The sequence below is a fragment of the Stomoxys calcitrans genome, chromosome 3 (genome assembly GCF_963082655.1).
Source record: "Stomoxys calcitrans chromosome 3, idStoCalc2.1, whole genome shotgun sequence".
NCBI classification, from domain to species: Eukaryota; Metazoa; Arthropoda; class Insecta; order Diptera; family Muscidae; genus Stomoxys; species Stomoxys calcitrans.
In genome coordinates this window covers 183517301-183538441 of record NC_081554.1, presented here as the reverse complement: position 1 = coordinate 183538441, position 21141 = coordinate 183517301, and the positions used below count along the sequence as shown (strand labels likewise).

At 43.1% G+C, this 21141-nt stretch overlaps 1 protein-coding gene across 1 annotated transcript in view; it reads right to left on the bottom strand.

The window, feature by feature from the left end:
• The window catches only part of LOC106090536 (limbic system-associated membrane protein), an 82407-nt gene that overhangs the window by 24345 nt on the left and 36921 nt on the right, over positions 1-21141 (bottom strand). The window contains exon 4 of the mRNA XM_059365733.1: positions 9044-9202. Within this exon, the coding sequence (XP_059221716.1) occupies positions 9044-9202 (159 nt within the window). The remainder of the gene's footprint in view (positions 1-9043; positions 9203-21141) is intronic.

Here is a 21141-nt window from a genome sequence, read left to right as displayed (position 1 = left end):
TATAGCTCCCATATAAACCGATTTCACGATTTGACTTTTTAAGGAATTTTGCATGTAGTGTTCTGTAATGACTTTCAACAACTGTACCAAGTACGGTGAAAATCGCTCTATTACCTGATATACAATAGCTCCCATATAAACCGATCTCAGGATTTGATTTATTGAACCCATGGAAGCCGTAATTTTGGCCCGACTTTGCTGAAATTTTGCATGTAGTGTTCTGTTATGACTTTCAACAACTGTGCCAATTATGGTCCAAGTCAGTCTATAACCTGATATAGTTCCTATGTAAACCGCTCTCTCGATCATCCTTGCTCGTTTCCTAGAAGTTGTAATTTTTGCTGGTTTGACATAAGTTATCTCATATTAACCGCTTTCCCGATTCTATTTCTTGAGCCCATAAAGGGCGCAATCACCGAATTGGCTGAAATTTTGCACATTGGCTTCTACTGTGGTCTCCAATATTAAATTCAAATGTGGTCTGAATCGGACCATAACTTGATAAAGCTCCAATAGCATAGCAATTCATATTCATTATCCTTTGAGTGCCTAAAAAGTGATGCCGGCCAAAGAACTCGGCAAATACGATTCATGGTGGAGGGTATATAAGATTCGGCCTGGCCGAACTTAGCATGCTTTTACTTGTTTCCAATTTCCATAGGCTTCGATTGTTGGTCTGTGTCATACAGGTGGACAGACAGACGGTCGGACAGGCAGACGAACAGACAGACAGACGGACAGAAAGATGGATAAATATGCGAAGAGACAGACGGACAGACAGACAGACAGACAGAAAGACCGACAGAAAGACAGACAGAAAGACAGACAGGAAGACAGACGGACAGACAGACAGACGGACAGACAGACGTACAGACAGACGTACAGACAGACGTACAGACAGACGGACAGACAGACAGACGAACAGACAGACGGACAGACAGACGGACGGACAGGCAGACGAACAGACAGACGTACAAACAGACGTACAGATAGATGGACAGACAGACGGACAGACAGACGGACAGACAAACAGACAGACAGACAGACGGACAGAAAGATGGATAAATATGCGAAGAGACAGACGGACAGACAAACAGAAAGACCGACAGAAAGACAGACAGAAAGACAGACAGGAAGACAGACGGACAGACAGACGGACAGACAGACGGACAGACAGACGGACAGACAGACGGACAGACAGACGGACAGACAGACGGACAGACAGACGGACAGACAGACGGACAGATGGACAGACGGACAGACAGACAGACGGGCAGACAGACGGACAGACAGAAGGACAGACAGATGGAAAGACAGACGGACAGACAGACGACGGACAGACAGACAGACGGGTAGACAGACAGACGGACAGACAGGCGTACAGACGGATAGACAGACGGACAGACAGACGGACAGACAGACGGACAGACAGACGGACAGACAGACGGACAGACAGACGGACAGACAGACGGACAGACAGACGGACAGACAGACGGACAGACAGACGGACAGACAGACGGACAGACAGACGGACAGACAGACGGACAGACAGACGGACAGACAGACGGACAGACAGACGGACAGACAGACGGACAGACAGACGGACAGACAGACGGACAGACAGACGGACAGACAGATGGAAAGACAGACGGGCAGACAGACAGACGGACAGACAAACAGACGGGCAGACAGACAGACGGACAGGCAGACAGACGGACAGACAGACGGACAGACAGACAGACAGACGGACAGACAGACGTATAGACAGACAGACGTACAGACGGATAGACAGACGGACAGACAGACAGACGGACAGACAGACAGACAGATGGACGGACAGTCAGAGGGACAGTCAGACGGAAAGACAGACAGAAGGATAAACAGACGGACATAGCCATATCGTATCAGAAAGTGATTTTGAGTAGATTTAGAAAATTTTTGTTTCTTGTTTGAACAAAATGAAATCTATTCTATTCTACTTAACAATGGGTTTAGCTCTCTTTCTTCTTAATGCTGTAAATAATTTCACTACTCGCAAGGTATTATTCAATTATTCATATCTTGTTAACTGTGCCCGTTAGGATAGTATCTCTAAAATATTGTTCAACGCTCAGATCAACCGATAAAAAGCTTTGGACTAATTTCCACTTATTTCAACCTGTATTGGTCCAAACGCCACTTTTACAGTCTAATACCTAACAAATGTCTCCAGCAAAATTGCGAATTTTGGCCATGAACATTCCACTAAGGAACAGAGGCGAACCTTTCACTTATCAATGAGTGCAGTCCGATTCAAGTTTAATCTCAATGATAAGGGGCCTCCCTTTATAGCCCAATCCGAACGGCGTGTCGCAGTGGACAACTCATTTGAGAGAAGTTCTACATGGTACCTCATAAATGTTGCCAGCATTAGGTGGGGAAAACCACCGTTGAAAATTTATTCTGATGGTCCTGCCAGGATTCGAACCCAGGCGTTCAGCGTCATAGGCGGACATGCTAAACTCTGCGATACGGTGGCCTCCAATGTCTCCAGCATTTGTATATAATTACCAATCGAACCAAAATGTTCATCCGAACTTGAATTTCTCTTCTACTTTAGAAAGGCAAGTAGGCTCGGTGTTCCAACTATGCAACATCTTTCCAAGGATCTAAGAAGTGCCATCTCTATCTCACAGTTGTTTGTAAACTACAATACCTTATGGACAGTCACTTGCCGCAAGTCCATTTCCAATGAAACACATGAAGTTTCTGATAAATAATAAAATAACTGGGATTTGAACCCCTGCATTCAACATAAACACGCTACCCTATACACCATGTAAGCACCCAAATTAATGCTTCAGCCCATATATTTACACTTTAACATGAATATCTTTTATGTAGGCTTAACCACAATACAGTAGTTGGGTCGAAAATTTTAACCGGCATCGCTAGGTTTTCTTTTTGTGGAAGGGCAGCCTTCCATCCACTCTGTCTGGTGAATAACGACATAAAACACGAAAAATTTCACAAAGTACTCACACTCACCCAAAACAAAAAAAAAAATGTTCAAAGGCAAGCATATGATTTCGATATTTCGTGCCAAAGGAAATTCCAAACCAAAATCACGCGGATGAAATTCCACAATAGGGAGGAAAAACAAACAAAAAATTGAGCCATCCAGCCAAACAAACATCTGCTGGTGAAGGGGGAGCAATAACAATAACAACAGCAATGGCAACAACAACAACCTAACAGGAAAAAGAGACACCTTTGGGGTTGGGGAAAAAATAGGAGTCAGCTATTTTGCGAAAAGGAAGTGTGTTGAGAGCTGCTGCGTGGCATTGGATTGCAGTGATGATTTGAGTTACATTTTGGATGGAACAGTGGGAGAAATGGGAGAAAAGGGAATCTTTTGATACACTACATCTTAGGTCATGGTATACTAGCTTCCTCATTCTGTTTGTGAAACCCCAGAATATTGGTCTGAGCTAACTTTTAAAGTCGATCATGATATTTAAAACGGAACTTACTATGCTCGTTCGTCCGTTGGGAGCTATACCAGCTTATGGACCGATTTAGACCATATTTGTCACGTTTGTTGAAGGAAAGAAAGTTACTGAGCATATTTTCAACCAAATTACTCCCTTTAGAGGGTCAAGAAATAAAATCAATAGTCGGCTTATATGGGAGCTAGGTCAGGTTATCGACCGATTCAGCACGGAAGTCATTGTGCAAAATTTCAGCCAAATCGGGTAAGAATTACGCCCTCTAGAGGCCAAATCGGGTAATAATTACGCCCTCTAGAGGCCAAATCGGGTAAGAATTACGCCCTTTAGAGGCCAAATGAAGTAAGAATTACTAAGAAGTACCCGATTTCAACCAAATCGGGTAAGATTCGGATCAGATTTCAGATCAGCCAAATCGGGTAAGAATTACGCCCTCTAGAGGCCAAATCGGGTAAGAATTACGTCCTCTAGAGGCTCCAAATCGGGCAAGAATTACGCCCTCTAGAGGCCAAATCAGGTAAGAATTACTAAGAAGTACCCGATTTCAACCAAATCGGGTAAGATTCGGATCAGATTTCAGATCAGCCAAATAGGGTAAGAATTACGCCCTCTAGAGGCTCCAAATCGGGCAAGAATTACGCCCTCTAGAGGCCAAATCAGGTAAGAATTACTAAGAAGTACCCGATTTCAGCCAAATTGGGTAAAAATTACGCCCTCTAGAGGCCAAATCGGGTAAAAATTACGCCCTCTAGAGGCTAAATCGAATAAAAATTACCAAGAATTACCCGATTTCAGCCAAATTGGGTAAAAATTACGCCCTCTAGAGGCCAAATCGGCTAAAAATTACGCCCTCTAGAGGCCAAATTGGGTAAAAATTACACCCTCTATAGGCCAAATGGGGTAAAAATTACGACCTCTAGAGGCTCAAGAAGTGTAATCTGGTGATCGATTTATATGGAAGCTATCTCGGGTTATGGATCTATTCAAAGCATGTTTATCACCTAGTTTGAAGGTCTTAAAAAAGTCGCTGCGCAATATTTCAGCCAAATCGGATATGAATGACGCCCTCTAGAGGCTAAAGAAGTAAACTCGGGAGATCGGTTTATAAGGGAGCTATTTTAGGTTGTGGTCTGATTCAGACCATATTTGGCACGTATATTGAAAGTCAGAGAAAAAGTCACTGTGCAAAATTTCAGCAAAATCGGAAAAGAATTACACCCTTTAGAGGCTCAAGAAGTAGAATTGGAAGATCGGTTTATATGGGAGCTATGTCAAAATATGGACTGATATGGCCCATTTACAACTGACCTACACTAATAGGAAGTATTTTTGCAAAATTTCAAGCACCTAGCTTTACTCCTTCGAAAATTTACGTTATTTCCATAGACAGACTGACGAACAATCGGAGGAACAGACAGTACTAGGTTAGGTTAGGTAAGGTTAAAAAGAGCGTGCGGATATGAATCTGTCCCATGTCACATTGGACATACACCAAAGACTGTAATCGGTTTATTGTGTGCTCTAAATACTCAAAAGTAACCTCGAAAAACACTTCCTTGCTGTTTACAAAATCCGTAATTGTTTCCAATACCACGCCCTTAAGTTGGTTCATGTCTGGTACTGTGTCCCACCTAAGTGCCGGCGTGTGTTAGCTGTGAAAACCGGGAAACGATATAGGAAATGTCCCAAAGCACCTCAGCTCTAACCATTCCAAATTGCAAAGCGATATCTCAACCCGTTCTCACATGGGATACTTTTTTAATAGTTTTTTTTTTAGATTTTCTCCCACAGTGCAACGTCTCATCACCTTCTCCACATGAATGAAAGCATCTTCCCTACACATGCTATCACTTGCGGAACCGATTTTGCATAAGTGAGCTTGTAGTCCTATGCGTCCCTTTATGATACCAAAAGCTATACTGACCTCCGTCTTACTTTCTCTCAGTAATAGCCTTGTCGTCTCCCGATCCGGGTCTCCCATTGGATTTTCGTCATCCTAGCGACCTTTTCGCGGTTCCTAAGTGTTAAATGCGCTTATGACGGCCATCCCCTTTACGCAGGACTGCGTCGACCCGAATGACTTCAGGTTAACCAAGTTTATTGACTGTAGTCCTCTGGCCTTCACTGCCAAATCGTTTGCTTTTTCCATTTCCCCTTATCCCGCTGCGGCCCGGAATTCTAACGGTGTGCCTCGTGCCATCCTCTGAGACGGGGTAATTCTCCCCCTTACTCTCATAGACAGTTCGTGAAATTCCCTCCTGTTTGTTATTTTCCATATGACAATTTGTAGAGTTCACGCGAGGACGTCGAGTGTGAACATCTTTACGGACAGATGTTCACACTCGACGTCCTCGCGTGAACACTACACCACCTAACGCATTCCATGATCTCCCATTTCTCGGCCTTCAAAACCATATTATGTTCAGGCAGTCGAAAACAGATCTCAGACCCTGGGTTCTCAATGTAGACCCCCAGGCCCACTCTGTACTCTAGTTTTGATCCATCTGTGTAGCATCATCTTCCAGATGGCAATACCAGAGTTCTGTAAATCCAAGACTGTGCGTCTTGCAGCAGGGTCCCACAAAATTTACCGCAAGTGTCATCTCAGGTATCCCATCGGAAAGCTCTACTATTCCATTCAGTTTTCCTGTCGCCTCCACGATTGCACTGCGATGGTATGACCAGCTTCTATCCTCTATCCTTTCTCCCATGACTTTAAGTCTCAAAGTCGTAGTGGCTGCCTCACACTTAATCTGTATGTCTTTGGGTCGGATATCTATTGGGTTGCCCAAAAATTAATTGCGGATGAACTTTAATCAAATATACTTTTTTTACACTTTTTTTCTAAAGCAAGCTAAAAGTAACAGCTGATAACTGACAGAAGAAAGAATGCAATTACAGACTCACAGGCTGTGAAAAAATTTGTCAACGCCGACTATATGAAAAATCCGCAATTACTTTTTGGGCAACCCATTAGAATATTCTCTATTGCCCTAGAGTGCGTGATCCTTATCGCTTAGCCTATGCCTAGATAATACGCTCTCTGATACCCTTACGTTGCACTTTTTCTCTATCGCTGTGAGTTTGGGTATTATCACTTCCCTGTAGAACCAGTGGAGTATCGTAGGATTCAAGCCCCATTTCGACCCTATCGTCTACATGGTGCTCAACATCTGTAATCCTTCTCGGCATGCTTCTGAATGGGACACTTTCAATTCAGTTCCCTGTCCAAAATCACTCCTAAATATTTGACCTTGCCAGTTGTCGACAGTATTAAGGTCCCATTTTAAGTCTATCTTTAAGTTGACATGGTCATGTCTGGCCGTCCGTCTGTACATCCATCCATCAGTCTGCATGTTCATTCGTCCGCCTGCCTTTCTGTCTGTCCGTCAGTTTATCCTTCCGTCCGTATATTCGTCCATCAATCCGTCTGTCTGTCCACCTGTCCTTCTGTCTGTCCGTCCATCTATTCGTTCATCCAACCGTCTGTCTGTACATCCATCCATCCGTCTGTCTGTCCATTCATCCATCCGTCTGTCTGTCCATCCATCCATCTGTCTGTCTGTCCGTCCATCCATCCGTCTGTCTGTCCGTCCGTCTGTCTATCTGTCCATGGCAGGATACCTCACATATGTAGCCAGCATTAGTAAGGGGATAACCAACTTCATCCGTCTGTCCGTCCGTCCGTCTGTCCATCCGTCCATGGCAGGATACCTCACATATGTAGCCAGCATTAGTAAGGGGATAACCTACTCTGAGAATTTTTCTAATGTTCACGCCGGGATTTGAACTCCAACCGTCTACATGGTGCTCAACATCGCTGATCCTTGTCGGTATGCTCCTAAATGTGACACTTCCAATTCAGTTCCCTGTCCAAAATCACTCCTAAATATTTGACCTTGCCAGTTATCGACAGTATTAAGGTCTATCTTTAAGTTGATATGGTCATGTCTGGCCGTCCGTCTGTACATCTAGCCGTCAGTCTGCACGTTCATTCGTCGGCCCGTCTGTCTGTCTGTCCGTCGGTTTATCATTCCTTCCGTCTATTCGTCCATCCGTCCGTCTGTATATCCACCTGTCTGTCCACCAATCTGTCCACCAATCTGTCCACCTGTCTGTCCACCTGTCTGTCCACCTATCTGTCCACCTGTCTGTCCACCTGTCTGTCTACCTGTCTGTCCACTTGTCTGTCCACCTGTCTGTCAGTCCGTCCATCTATTCGGTCATCCATCCGTCTGTCTGTCCATCTACCGTCTACAAAATCACTCCTAAATATTTGACCTTGCCAGTTATCGACAGTATTAAGGTCCCATTTTAAGTCTATCTTTATGTTGACATGGTCATGTCTAGCCGATCGTCTGTACATCCATCCGTTAGTCTGCACGTTCATTCGTCCGCCCGCCTGTCTGTCTGTCCGTCGGTTTATCCTTCCGTCCGTCTATTCGTCCATCCGTCCGTCTGTCTGTCCACCTGTCTGTCCACCTGTCTGTCCACCTGTCCGTCTACCTGTCTGTCTACCTGTCTGTCCACTTGTCTGTCCACCAGTCTGTCTACCTGTCTGTCCACCTGTCTGTCTACCTGTCTGTCTACCTGTCTGTCCACCTGTCTCTCCACCTGTCTGTCAGTCCGTCCATCTATTCGGTCATCCATCCGTCTGTCTGTCCACCTACCGTCTACAAAATCACTCCTAAATATTTGACCTTGCCAGTTATCGACAGTATTAAGGTCCCATTTTAAGTCTATCTTAAGTTGATATGGTCATGTCTGTCCGTCCATCTGTACATCCATCCGTCAGTTTGCACGTTCATTCGTCCGCCCGTCTGTCTGTCTGTCTGTCCGTCGGTTTATCCTTCCGTCCGTCTATTCGTCCATCCGTCCGTCTGTCCGTCTACCTGTCTGTCTACCTGTCTGTCCACCTGTCTGTCCACCTGTCTGTCCACCTGTCTGTCCACCTGTCTGTCCACCTGTCTGTCCACCTATCTGTCCACCTGTCTGTCCACCTGTCTGTCCAACTGTCTGTCTACCTGTCTGTTCACCTGTCTGCCCACTTGTCTGTTCACCTGTCTGTCAGTCCGTCCATCTATTCGTTCATCCATCCGTCTGTCTGTCCATCTATCCATCCGTCTGCCTGTCCGTCGATCTGTCTATCCGTCCATGGCAGGATACCTCCCAAATGTAGCCAACATTAGTAAGGGGATAACCAACTCTGAGAATTTTTCTGATGTTTACGACGGGATTTGAGCCCAGGCGTTCGGTATCATAGGCGGATATGCTCGGCGCCCCATTGTACCTTAAAATATAGACTAATCATCCGTTTTTTGGTCTAGGACAGTGAATTGTGTTAGAATCCCTGACGTCGCTGGAGAGATAGGCCCAAATCGGACCATATATCGGTATAGCTGCTCAGGTTTCATAAAAGTTGTATTTTTCCAAAGTTCAGCTCGGTCGTTTTTATTTGTTTTGTGATTTCCTTCGTTTGTTATGGTTTTTTATGCCCTACACCACCACTGTGGTGCAGAGTGTTATTTTGTTTTTTGCTTTTGTATTCAACTTACCTTCTGTTCCATTGGGCAACTCAATGGGCACTCCATTTTCACGTCGCCATATAATTTGCGGCTCCGGTGAACCGGTGGCAGCACATTTGAGCGTCACATTACTACCCTCACGTACCACCATATCCGTGCTAGTTGGATAATCCAGTATATCCGGTGGAACTGGACAAGACACATACACACACACACACATACACACGGTTTGTGGAGGCACAGAGTGATAATTGTGCATGAATGGGTTTCAGATGAAACAGCACGGCATAGTCAAACAAAAAAGTGGTCAAGCGACATGATAATGGGTAAAACGATGCAGAGGCGAAAAATTCCAATGAAGTTCATATGATAAGGGAATGTCAGGAAACAGTGTAAATGTAGGCATATTGGAGTGCCAGCAGCATCACCCCCAACACCACCACCGCCACCATTGTCATCATCAACGGCAGCAAAGTTCATGGCATTTTGTCCATGGACAACAGCATCAACAATTGAGTTTTTCATTTATTTTGTTTATTTGGCACAATATATGGTTGGGATTTGTTGTTTCAATAACAATTAATTTAATTTTGAAATTTTGTTTATATGTTTTGTTTGGTTGGGCGAGGACAACAAGGATATTCATTCGTTTATCCCCATTAAGGCAATGGGCAGCATATTCAACACCACCCCCCCACCAAGTCAACACAATTCAAAAATCATTAATTTCGAAAGTTTTGTTGTTGTTGTTGTGGTGAGAGTGATTTGTTGTAGTTGTTGTTAAGGTTATAATGTTATTTTTGCATGTTTTTGTTTTTTTTTTTTTGTTGTGAAGTTTTTCAACATCCAAATTTAGTTTCATTTCGTTTGGCAAATGTTTTTTTTTTTTTGTTTGCCATCATCATCATCACATCATTAAGTGGGGCGGGTATAGAGAGGTTGCATAGAATGTTGTGGCACGGTATCATCATCGTCATTATTATAGTGGCGCCCAACGTCACGGCAGTTTGCGGTTGGTTTTCGATTTCAACATAGCCCCACACCAATCAGCATTTAGTCACCCACCCATTATCATTTGTTTGGAACATAGTTATTATTATTACAATTATTGTCGTTATATTGTCGACATTGTCGCCGCCATAGCCATCATCACCATCACCGCCATCATAGTTGTCGTCGTTTGCCATTTTAGTCCATTTGCACGATGTTGGAAAATGTTTGATTGTGTTAACCATCACATTTAAAACGTAATTAGTTTTATGTGGGTTTTTTTTTTAGCCATTTGCAGGATCGTTGCCATAAAATCGCAGCCAAGAATATATGAAAAGACAAAGAACATAAAGAAAGTTTTGTTAGATTTTTTTATGAGAATTTTCTAAATGGATGCTAAATAGTAAAAACTAAAACTAAAGTATACATAACATGTAACAAGCATGAAGGCCAAAATGGGTCGGTAGCGCTCGTTACCGTTGTTCCATTTAAAACAGTAAAATTACAAATTTTGCCCATGAACATTCCACTAAGGAACAGGGGCAAACTTCTCATCTATCAATGAGTGCAGTCCGATTCAAGTTTAAGCTCAATGATAAGGGGCCTCCTTATTTTAGACGAGTCCGAACGACATGTGCGACACCTCTTTGGAGAGAAGTTTAACATGGCATAGTACCTTACAAATGTCGCCAGCAATAGGAAGGGATAAACACCGCTGAAATTTTTCTTTGATATTCTCGCCAGGATTCGAACCCAGGCGTTTAGTGTCATAGGCGGACATGCTAACCTATGCGTTACGGTGGCCTTAAAATAGTATATCCATGATAAACGAAGATCAGTGGAAACTGCCCTACAAGAGACAGAGTTCCTTCTCAACATCCTTTAAAGTTCTGTAAGTCGATGTAAGTCCCAGACAGTCATTTTCCTATTTACCTCTATTCGAGTATTCATTTTTATAGCCTACACCATAGAATGGGGGTATACTAATTTCGTCATTCCGTTTGTAAATTTTCGAAATATTCGTCTAAGACGAACGGACAGACGGACGGATGGACAGATGGAAGGACGGACAGTTGGACTGACGGGCGGTCGTGGCTAAATCGGCTCAGAATGTCACGACGATCAAGAATGTAGGTCGATCTAGCCATGACCGTCCGTCTGTCCGTCCGTCCGTCTGTCTGTCCGTCTGGCCGTCTGTCCGTTCGTCTGTCCGTCCGTCTGTCCGTCCGTCCGTCTGTCCGTCCATCTGTCCGTCCGTCTGTCCGTCCGTCCGTCTGTCCATCCGTCCGTCTGTCCGTTCGACCGTCTGTCCGTCCATCTGTCCGTCCGTCTGTCCATCCGTCTGTCCATTCAGCTGTCCGTCCGTCCGACCGTCAGTCTGTCTGTCCGTCCGTCCGACCGTCTGTCCGTCTGTTTGTCTGTCCGTCCGTCCGTTTATCCGTCTGTTCATCCGTCCGTCTGTCTGTCTGTCTGTCCGTCCGTCTGTCCGTCTGTCCGTCCATCTGTCCATCCGTCTGTCTGTCCGTCTGACCGTCTGTCCATCTGTCTGTCTGTCCATCCGTCTATCTGTCCGTCTGTCCGTCCGTCCGTCCGTCCGTCCGTCCGTCCCTCCGTCCGTCCCTCCGTCCGTCCGTCCCTCCGTCCGTCCGTCCCTCCGTCCGTCTGTCTATCCGTCCTCCGTCTGTCCGTCCGTCTGTCTATCCGTCTGTCCGTCCGTTTGTCCATCCGTCCGTCTGTCTGTCCGTCTGTCAATCTGTATGTCCGTCTGTCTGTCCGTCTGACTGTCTGTCTGTCTGTCCGTCTGTCCATCCGTCCGTCCTATCTATCCGTCCGTCTGTCCGCCCGTCTATCCGTCTGTCCGTCCGTCCGTCTGTCCAATCGTCTGTCCGTCCGTCTGTCTGTCCGACCGTCTGTCTGTCCGTCCGTCTGTCTGTCCGTCCGTCCATATGTCCGTCCGTGCGTCTGTCCATCTCTCCGTCCTTCCGTCCGTCTGTCTGTCGAGAGCACGTTAACTTTCGAAAGAGTAAAGCTAGCCGTATGAAATTTTACATAAATACTTCATATAAATGTAGGTCTGTTGGGATTTTATATGAGCCGAATCAGTCCCTGTTTTAATATAGCTGCCATACAAACGCATCTTGAATCTTTATTTCTTTAGCCACTAGAGGGTGAAATTCTTATCCGATTGGCTGAAATGTTGCATGAGGTATTTTTTTATGATTTTAAACAACTGGATTTAGCTGTCATATAGACCGATCTCTCGATTTAAGGTTTTGAACCCCTAAAAGGCGCGTTAATATTCCGATTGGTCGGGTATAATTTATACTCATATCAACGGGTATCTTAGTCGAGGTGAATGACCAATCGAATGTTACACACAAAAAGGGGAGGTTGTTTAATGAATTTGAAAGAAAAGAAATTGTCAGTTCTTTCCAGACAAATCAGGACACAAACAACACACCACTGGTGGACGCGTTTCGATTATTGGTTCGGTAATCATTTTCAACACCATAACTGCTGTTCTGAACCCAAGATGCACATATGTTGCCCTAGTTAAAAGCTTATTGCCAAGTTTTAACTGAATCCCTTGTGCCCAATTCCCTTATTAGGTGCATGGAAAATAGGTGTCCCAAGGGAGTCGCTGTAACATATGGCATACTCATTTTGATACCCTTATATCTGTATGCTGTGTGGCGCCGAAGAAGATTGCCTTAGACAAAGGACTTCATTACCCAGGAATCCTTGCATTGCTTGCACTCTTCCATTCTGCAAGGGGTTAGAGATAGGGTCTTTACTGCGGGGTAGACGCAAAGGTATTTTTTTTTTTTGGTTGGTGATTTCTACATCTTTTTTCGGAGAGGAAGTTTTGTGCTGAATTCACACTGAACATCCTGTACCTCCGGTATATAAGGATGAGTTAAGGTTGTATGGTGGCACCGGGTCTTTGGCTCTTAAGTTCTTAGGAAATCATAAAGGTTTTTGCATAGGTGTAACGTCTTCCAGGTGAAAGTTTTTACAATATTCAAGGCATTGGTGAAGATTTCGAAGCAGGACCGATTGTCAAGTTGCGTGATGATGAAATATGTCGATAATCAGATGGCGTTTACAATTTTGTACAAACACTTCCTATTATTATAGGTCGGTTTGGATTGTAAATGGGCCATATGATCTCCCATTTATACTTCATGATCCTCTGGAGGGTGCATTCCTAATCTCATATGACTGAAATCTCCCGGTTTTATTTGTTGAGCCCCTATAGTGCTCAATTCTTATCCGTTTTGGCTGAAATTTTGCACAGTCTACTATGAACTACCAAACCAAGTATAACCCGATATAGCTCCAATAGCCGGGAAATATTGACATGCAACCCCAAAAATTATAGCCATGTCCGTCCGTGTATCTAATCTAAATCACGTAGCTGTCGTAGCTGTCGGTCAATATTGCGATGTAGGCCTCCCTATGTACCGATATCCCGTTATGGTTTATCGTAACCAAAATAATTCAAATACAAACTCATTTAATAAGGGTAAATTTTTAGCGGAGTCCATGGTGGTGGGCACCCAAGATACTGCCCGGCCGAACTTTGATTGCCTCTAAAGAGACACCGGGCAAAGAACTTGACAAATACCATCTATGGTGGAGGGTATGTAACAATCGGCCCCTTTTTACTAGTGTACCTTAGCTTATTTATTTAACTCACAGCTGGACTTTTATTTCCCAGCTACATAGGGGGCAGTAGCAGACAAGCTTAACTGAAACAAGTACAAAGGCGTTAAGTTCGGCCGGGCCGAACTTTGGATACCCACCAACTCGGGTATATTTGTGAACAACCTTTCGTCAAAATCCAGTAAAAAATGCATACCTTATGCCCCATAGCAGCTATATAGACATATCAAACGATTTAGACCAAATCCTTATAAGTACAAGTCATTGTTCAACCGAGAGATCGGTCTTTATGGCAGCTATATCCAAATCTAGTTCGATCTGAGCCAAATTGAAGACCAACATCGAAGAGCCCAACACACCTCACTGTCCCAAATTTCGGCGACATCGGACAATAAATGCGCTTTTTATGGGCCTAAAACCTTAAATCGAGAGATCGGTCTATATGGCAGCTATATCCAAATCTGAACCGATCACTGCCAAATAGAAGAAATATGTCGAAGTGCCCATCGTAACTCACTGTCCCAAATTTCAGTAAAATCGGATAATAAATGTGGCTTTTATGGGCCTAAGACCCTAAAACGGAGGATCGGTCTATATGGCAGCTATATTCAAATTTGGGCCAATCTGGGCCAAATTGACGAAGGATGTCGAAGGGTCTAACACACCTCACTGTCCCAAATTTCGGCGACATCGGACAATAAATGCGCTTTTTATGAGCCTAAAACCTTAAATCAAGAGATCGGTCTATATGGCAGCTATATTCAAATTTGGGCCGATCTGGGCCAAATTGACGAAGGATGTCGAAGGGTCTAACACAACTCACTGTCCAAAATTTCAGCAAAATCGAATAATAAATGTGCAGCTATATCCAAATTTGGGGCCTAAGACCTTAAATCGGAAGATCGGTCTATATGGCAGCTATATCCAAATTTGGACCGATCTGGGCCAAATTGACGGAGGATGTCAAAGTTCCCAACGTAACTCACTGTCCCAAATTTCAGTAAAATCGGATAATAAATGTGGCTTTTATGGGCCTAAGACCCTAAATCGGAGGATCGGTCTATATGGCAGCTATATTCAAATTTGGGCCGATCTGGGCCAAATTGACGAAGGATGTCGAAGGGTCTAACACAACTCACTGTCCTAAGTTTCAGCAAAATCTGATAATAAATGTGGCTTTTATGGGCCTAAGACCCTAAATCGGAGGATCGGTCTATATGGCAGCTATATTCAAATTTGGGCCGATCTGGGCCAAATTGACGAAGGATGTCGAAGGGTCTAACACAACTCACTGTCCCAAATTTCAGCAAAATCGGGTATTAAATGAGGCTATTATGGGCCCAAGGCCCTAAATCGGCGGATCGGTCTATATGGGACTATGGGATCGGACTATATCTTGATATAGTTCGATATAGCCCATCTTCGAACTTAACCTGCTTATGGACAAAAAAAGAGTCTGTGCAAAATTTCAGCTCAATATCTCTATTTTTAAAGACTGTAGCGTGATTTCAACAGACAGACGGACGGACACGTCTTGATCGTCTTAGATATTTACGCTGATCAAGAATATATATACTTTATAGGATCGGAAATGGATATTTCGATGTGTTGCAAACGGAATGACAAAATGAATATACCCCCATCCTTCGGTAGTGGATATAAAAAAGCAAACTCTGTTGGCATTTTTGCCAAAATTACTGAAATAACATCATGTTATACCTACCCATTATGCTCTATGGGGCTTAGTTCAAAAACCACCACTCAGCTCAACTGTTGGCTAAAATTTCTCATTCACTCTTCCCTTTTCTCAGATATCCAATTACAAATTTATCCGTATACCCACTTTTGTTTCAACAACTATGTGGCTATTTATGACCTAATTTCTCTATAGTCAACTTGTCATCTCATTTTCATTTACTGCTTAACTTTTTTGTGGATTTTTTTTTTTTTTTTTTCATAAGAACTGACAAAAATTTTGTTGAGTTTATTAATGACATTTTTATAACTTCTTGTTTTTTTTTTTGGTATGTCTCACACTTCAGTTCATTATGTGTCTCTTAAAAACTATATTCCACCTAGCCAACGGCATATGGATATTGACCACTTTCCGCCTTTTCCAACAGACAATTGAGACATAAAAATGAAATTTTATGAATTGTATTCAACACACACACGCACACACTTACATTTATGTTGTATGCATGTATGTGTATGCGCGTCAATGGCATTTTGTTGGCCTGCAGATGCAATGCCACAAAAAAATAAGCGACTGATTTAATTTATTAAATACTCAACACATGTTGACACTATGCCAACCATTTAACTGCCACGTTGGGCATAAAAACGCCAGGAGACGGAAACGCGCAACCGACGAATAGTGGCAAAAGCAATGCGCAAAAAAAAATAAGCCAATGGCCAGAAATTGTTGGCGGTGAAAAGTCGTTGCAATATCGCGGTTAATGGCAGCACTAGCAACCGTATTCCCAATTCATGAAAATCAACTGAAAGCAGTGGTTGAATAGTAGTTGAAAGGGTGGGGGAGCAGCAGCCAGGGCAACTGCTTCAGTTTCAAATAGTTTTTAGACCTCTGCAGTCTACATTCAAGTGGTTGTGGGGCGAAGGGAGGAGATGCTACATCTAAAGTCAATTAAAAAAGAATTTTGCGTTAACTGCCCAATGAACCCAAATTTAAGGTTGAAATATGCCTAGGTTACGAAACATTTAATTGTGTGGCCAATTTCGAGGAAACAATTAATAAATCAATTCTGGTAGTGAGAAAAAAATTTATGGTTTAGCCAGCCTGGCCTCAATGGAATATGTATGTGGGTGGACAATGAATTTATCACGATTAAATGTTTCAAATGTCTTTCCCTATGGGAAGGAAGTTATAACAAATTCTGTGATTGACAGTTAACATTAATTTCTATAGCCACCAACTTAGGATAAGGGTATACTTAACCAGCCAATTCTAAAACCCCGAAATATTGATCTGTGATCCTATAAGGTATATATATATTTTGTCTTTCTATCTATCCGCGACCAGGAAAGCGAACGAATGACTGAAGTTTGAAATTTCATAGCGACAATTTTAATCTGGAGCCCATAGCTATATCCAAGACCGATCTGAGCCATATACGACACAGATGTCGTAAAGCCAAACATTAGTCACTGTGTCAAATTTCATCGAAATCGGATTATAAATGCGCCTTTGATGGGGCCAAAACCATAAATCGAAAGACAGGTCTATATAGCAGCTATATCCAAATCTGAACCGATCTAGGCCAAATTGAAGAGAGATGTTGAAGGGCCTAACACAATTCTCTGTCCCAAAATTCGGCGATATCGGACAATAAATGCGTCTTTTAGGGGCCCAAGACCTGAAATCGAGAAGTCGGTCTATATGACAGTTGTATCCAATTTTGGGCCGATCTAAGCCAAATTGAAAAATGATATCGAAGGGCCCAACACAACTAACGGTTCCAAATTTCGGCGACATCTGACAATAAATGCGACTTTTATTGGCCCAAAACCTTAAATCTAGAGATCGGTCTATATGGCAGCTATATCCAAATACGAACCCATCTAGGACAACTTGAAGAGGGATGTTGAATGGTCTATCAGAACTCACTGTCCCAAATTTCTACGACATCTGACAATAAATACGCCTTTTATGGGCCCAAAGTCTTAAATCGAAAGATCGGTCTATATGGCAGCTATATCCAAATCTGAACCGATCTGGGCAAAATTGAGAGACGATGTTGAAGGGCACAACACAGCTCACCGTCCTAAATTTCAGCAATATTGGATAATAAATGTGGCTTTTATGGGCCTAAGACCCTAAATCGGCGGATCGGTCTATATGGGGGCTATATGAAGATATAGTCCGATATAGCCCATCTTCGAACTTAACCTGCTTAACCTCTGTGCAAAATTTCAGCTCAATATCTCTATTTTTAAAGACTGTAGCGTGATTTCAACAGACAGACGGACAGGCGGACGGACGGACTAGATCGTCTTAGATTTTTACGACAATCAAGTATAAGGTCGGAAATGGATATTTCGATGTGTTGCAAACGGAATAACAGATGATTATACCCGCATCCATCGCATGGTGGGTATAAAAAAGGTCCCCTCTCTTTGAGCTGAAATTTAAATCGAAGAGTAGTCATTGAGATGAAGGAAGCACTCTCGCTTTGGTCTTCATCTATACCCATCCAACCTGATATAGCTTCCATATAAACCTAACACTCGATATTACTTCTTGAACCCTTATCGGGCTACCCTGAAGTTTTGCACAATGTCTTCTAGTATGGTCTCCATCATCCAAACCAGATATGGCCTCAATCGGTCAATACCTTAATATAGCTTCAATAGCAATTCAATTCTTAGCCACTATCCTTTGTTTGTCTATACAGAGATACCGGAACAATGAACTTCAGAAATGCTGTCCATGGTGGAGGGTATATAAGATTAGGCCCGCCGAACTTAGCACGCTTTCACTTGTTGTTATACCCTACACCGCTACTGTGGTACATCCTGGGGTAGCCATCAAAATTGGTTCAAAATTAGATATAGCTTCCACTTTATGTCTATAGGGTAGGTGTAGGGTATTATAAAGTAGGCACCTCCCGACTTTTGCCTTTCCTTACTGGTTTGATATATGAAGGGGTCTTACCTTCCTCTTTGCCCCGAAAATACCATCTAAAATCAAAACTGGACCGATTGGTATAAAATGTGTATCAAATGAAAGGTATTGCAGCGTAGACTACTAATATGGAATTAAAAGTTAAATCCACGTGCCCATGGAATGCCCCAACCCCAAAACCCCAACCCTATTACGACTAGCTGTGCTGAGTATGGCTGAAATCGGTCTATAACCTGATATAGCTGCCATATAAACCGATCTCGTTTCTTGACTTCTTGAGCCCCTAGAGGGCGCAGTTCTAATCCCATTTGGCTGAACTACTATGACTTCTAACAATTGTGCTAAGTATGGTTGAAATCAGTCCATAACCTGATATAGCTGCTATATAAACCGATCTTGGGTCTTGACTTCTTGAGCCACTAGAGGGCGCAATTCTTATCCGATTCGGCTGAAATTTTGTACGAGGTGTTTGGTTAAGACTTCCAACAGCTGAGCTGAGTATGGCTGAAATCGGTCCATAACCTGATATAGCTGCCATATAAACCGATTTCGGGTGTAAACTTCTTGACTCACTAGAGGGCGCAATTCTTATCCGATTTGTCATAACCTGATATAGCTGCCATATAAACCGATCTTGGGTCTTGACTTCTTGATCCACTACAGGGCGCAGTTCTTATCCCATTTGGCTGCAATTTTGCATGAGGTGTTTTGTTATGACTTCCAACAACTGTGTTGAGTATGGTTGAAATCAGTTCATAACCTGATAGCTGCTATATAAACCCATCTCGGGTCTTAACTTCTTGAGCCGCTAGAGGGCGCAGTTCTTATCCGATTTTGCTGAAATTTTGCATGAGGTGTTTTATTATGACTTCCAATAACTGTGCTTAATATGTTTCAAATCGGTCCATAACCTGATTCATAACCCCATTTCAACCGATCTGGGATCTTGACTTCTTGAGCCTCCAGAGGGCGTAATTTTCATCCGATTTGGCCGAAATTTAGTACAACGGATTCCACATGATCTTCAACATACGTGTCAAATATGCTCCGAATCGGTCCATAGCCTGATATAGCTCCCATATAAACCGATCTCTCGATATTACTTCTTGAGACTCTAAAGGGTACAATTCTTACTCGAATTGGCTGATATTTTACGCAATGACTTCTACTATGGTCTCCAACATTCAGTTCAGACCGGACCTTAACTTAACATAGCTCCAATATTGTAGCAATTCTTTCTCTATCCGAATCTTTCTTTTATCCTTTGTTTGCCTAAAAAGAGATATCGGGAAAAGAGCTCGGCAAATGCGATCTATGGTGAAGATTCGGCCCGTCCGAATTTAGCACGCTTTTACTTGTTTTTATACCCTCCACCATAAGATGGGGGGTATGCTAATTTCGTCATTCTGTTTGTAACTACTCGAAATATTCGTCTGAGACCCCATAAAGTATATATATTCTTGATCGTCGTGACATTTTATGTCGATCTAGCCATGTCCGTCCGTCTGTCCGTCCGTCCGTCTGTCTGTCGAAAGCTAACTTCCGAAGGAGTAAAGCTAGCCGCTTGAAATTTTGCACAAATACTTCTTATTAGTGTAGGTCGGTTGGTATTGTAAATGGGCCATATCGGTCCATGTTTTGATATAGCTGCTATATAAACCGATCTTGGGTCTTGACTTCTTGAGCCTCTAGAGTGCGCAATTCTTATCCGATTGGAATGAAATTTTGCACGACGTGTTTTGCTATGATATCCAACAACTGTGTCAAGTATGGTTTAAATCGGTCCATAACCTGATATAGCTGCCATATAAACCGATCTTGGGTCTTGACTTCTTGAGCCTCTAGCGTGCGCAAAACTTATCCGATTAAAATGAAATTTTGCACGACGTGTTTTGTCATGATATCCAACAACTGTGCCAAGTATGGTTCAAATCGGTCCATAACCTGTTATAGCTGCCATATAAACCGATCTTGGGTCTTGACTTCTTGAGCCTCTAGAGGGCGCAATTCTTATCCGATTGGAATGGAATTTCGCACGACGTGTTTTGTTATGATACCCAACAACTGTGCCAAGTATGGTTGAAATCGGTTCATAACCTGATATAGCTGTCATATAAACAGATCTGGGGATTTGACTTCTTGAGCTTCTAGAGGGCGCAATTCCTATCCGATTTGGCTGAAATTTTGCATGACGTATTTTATTTTTACTTTCAACAACTGTGTCAAATAAGGTTCAAATCGGTTCATAACCTGATATAGCTGCCATATAAACCGATCTGGGATCTTGACTTCTTGACCCCTAGAGGTCGCAATTATTATCCGATATGCCTGAAATTTTGTACGACGGATCCTCTCATGACCATCAACAAACGTGTTTATTATGTTCTGAATCGATCCATAGCCCGATACAGATCCCATATAAATCGATTTCTCTATTTTGCTTCTTGAGCCCCCAAAGGGCGCAATTCTTATTCGAATTGGCTGACATTTTACACAGGTCTCCAACATATAATTTAAATGTGGCCCAAACCGGACCCTATCTTGATATCGCTCTAAAAGCAAATCTTTTCTTATATCCTTTTTAGCCTAAGAAGAGATGCCGGGAAAACAACTCGACAAATGCGATCCATGGTGGAGGGTATATAAGATTCGGCCCGGCCGAACTTAGCACGCTTTTACTTGTTTTTTCCATTTTCTCCCACTGTGCATCGATGGCAAAATGGGACGCGGCGGATAATGGCCCCACTGCTAGGGCACTCTGGCCTGTCATCAACCGGAAGAGAACGAAGGAGTTATTGGCCTTCGAAAAGAAGTCGATGAGTACCTT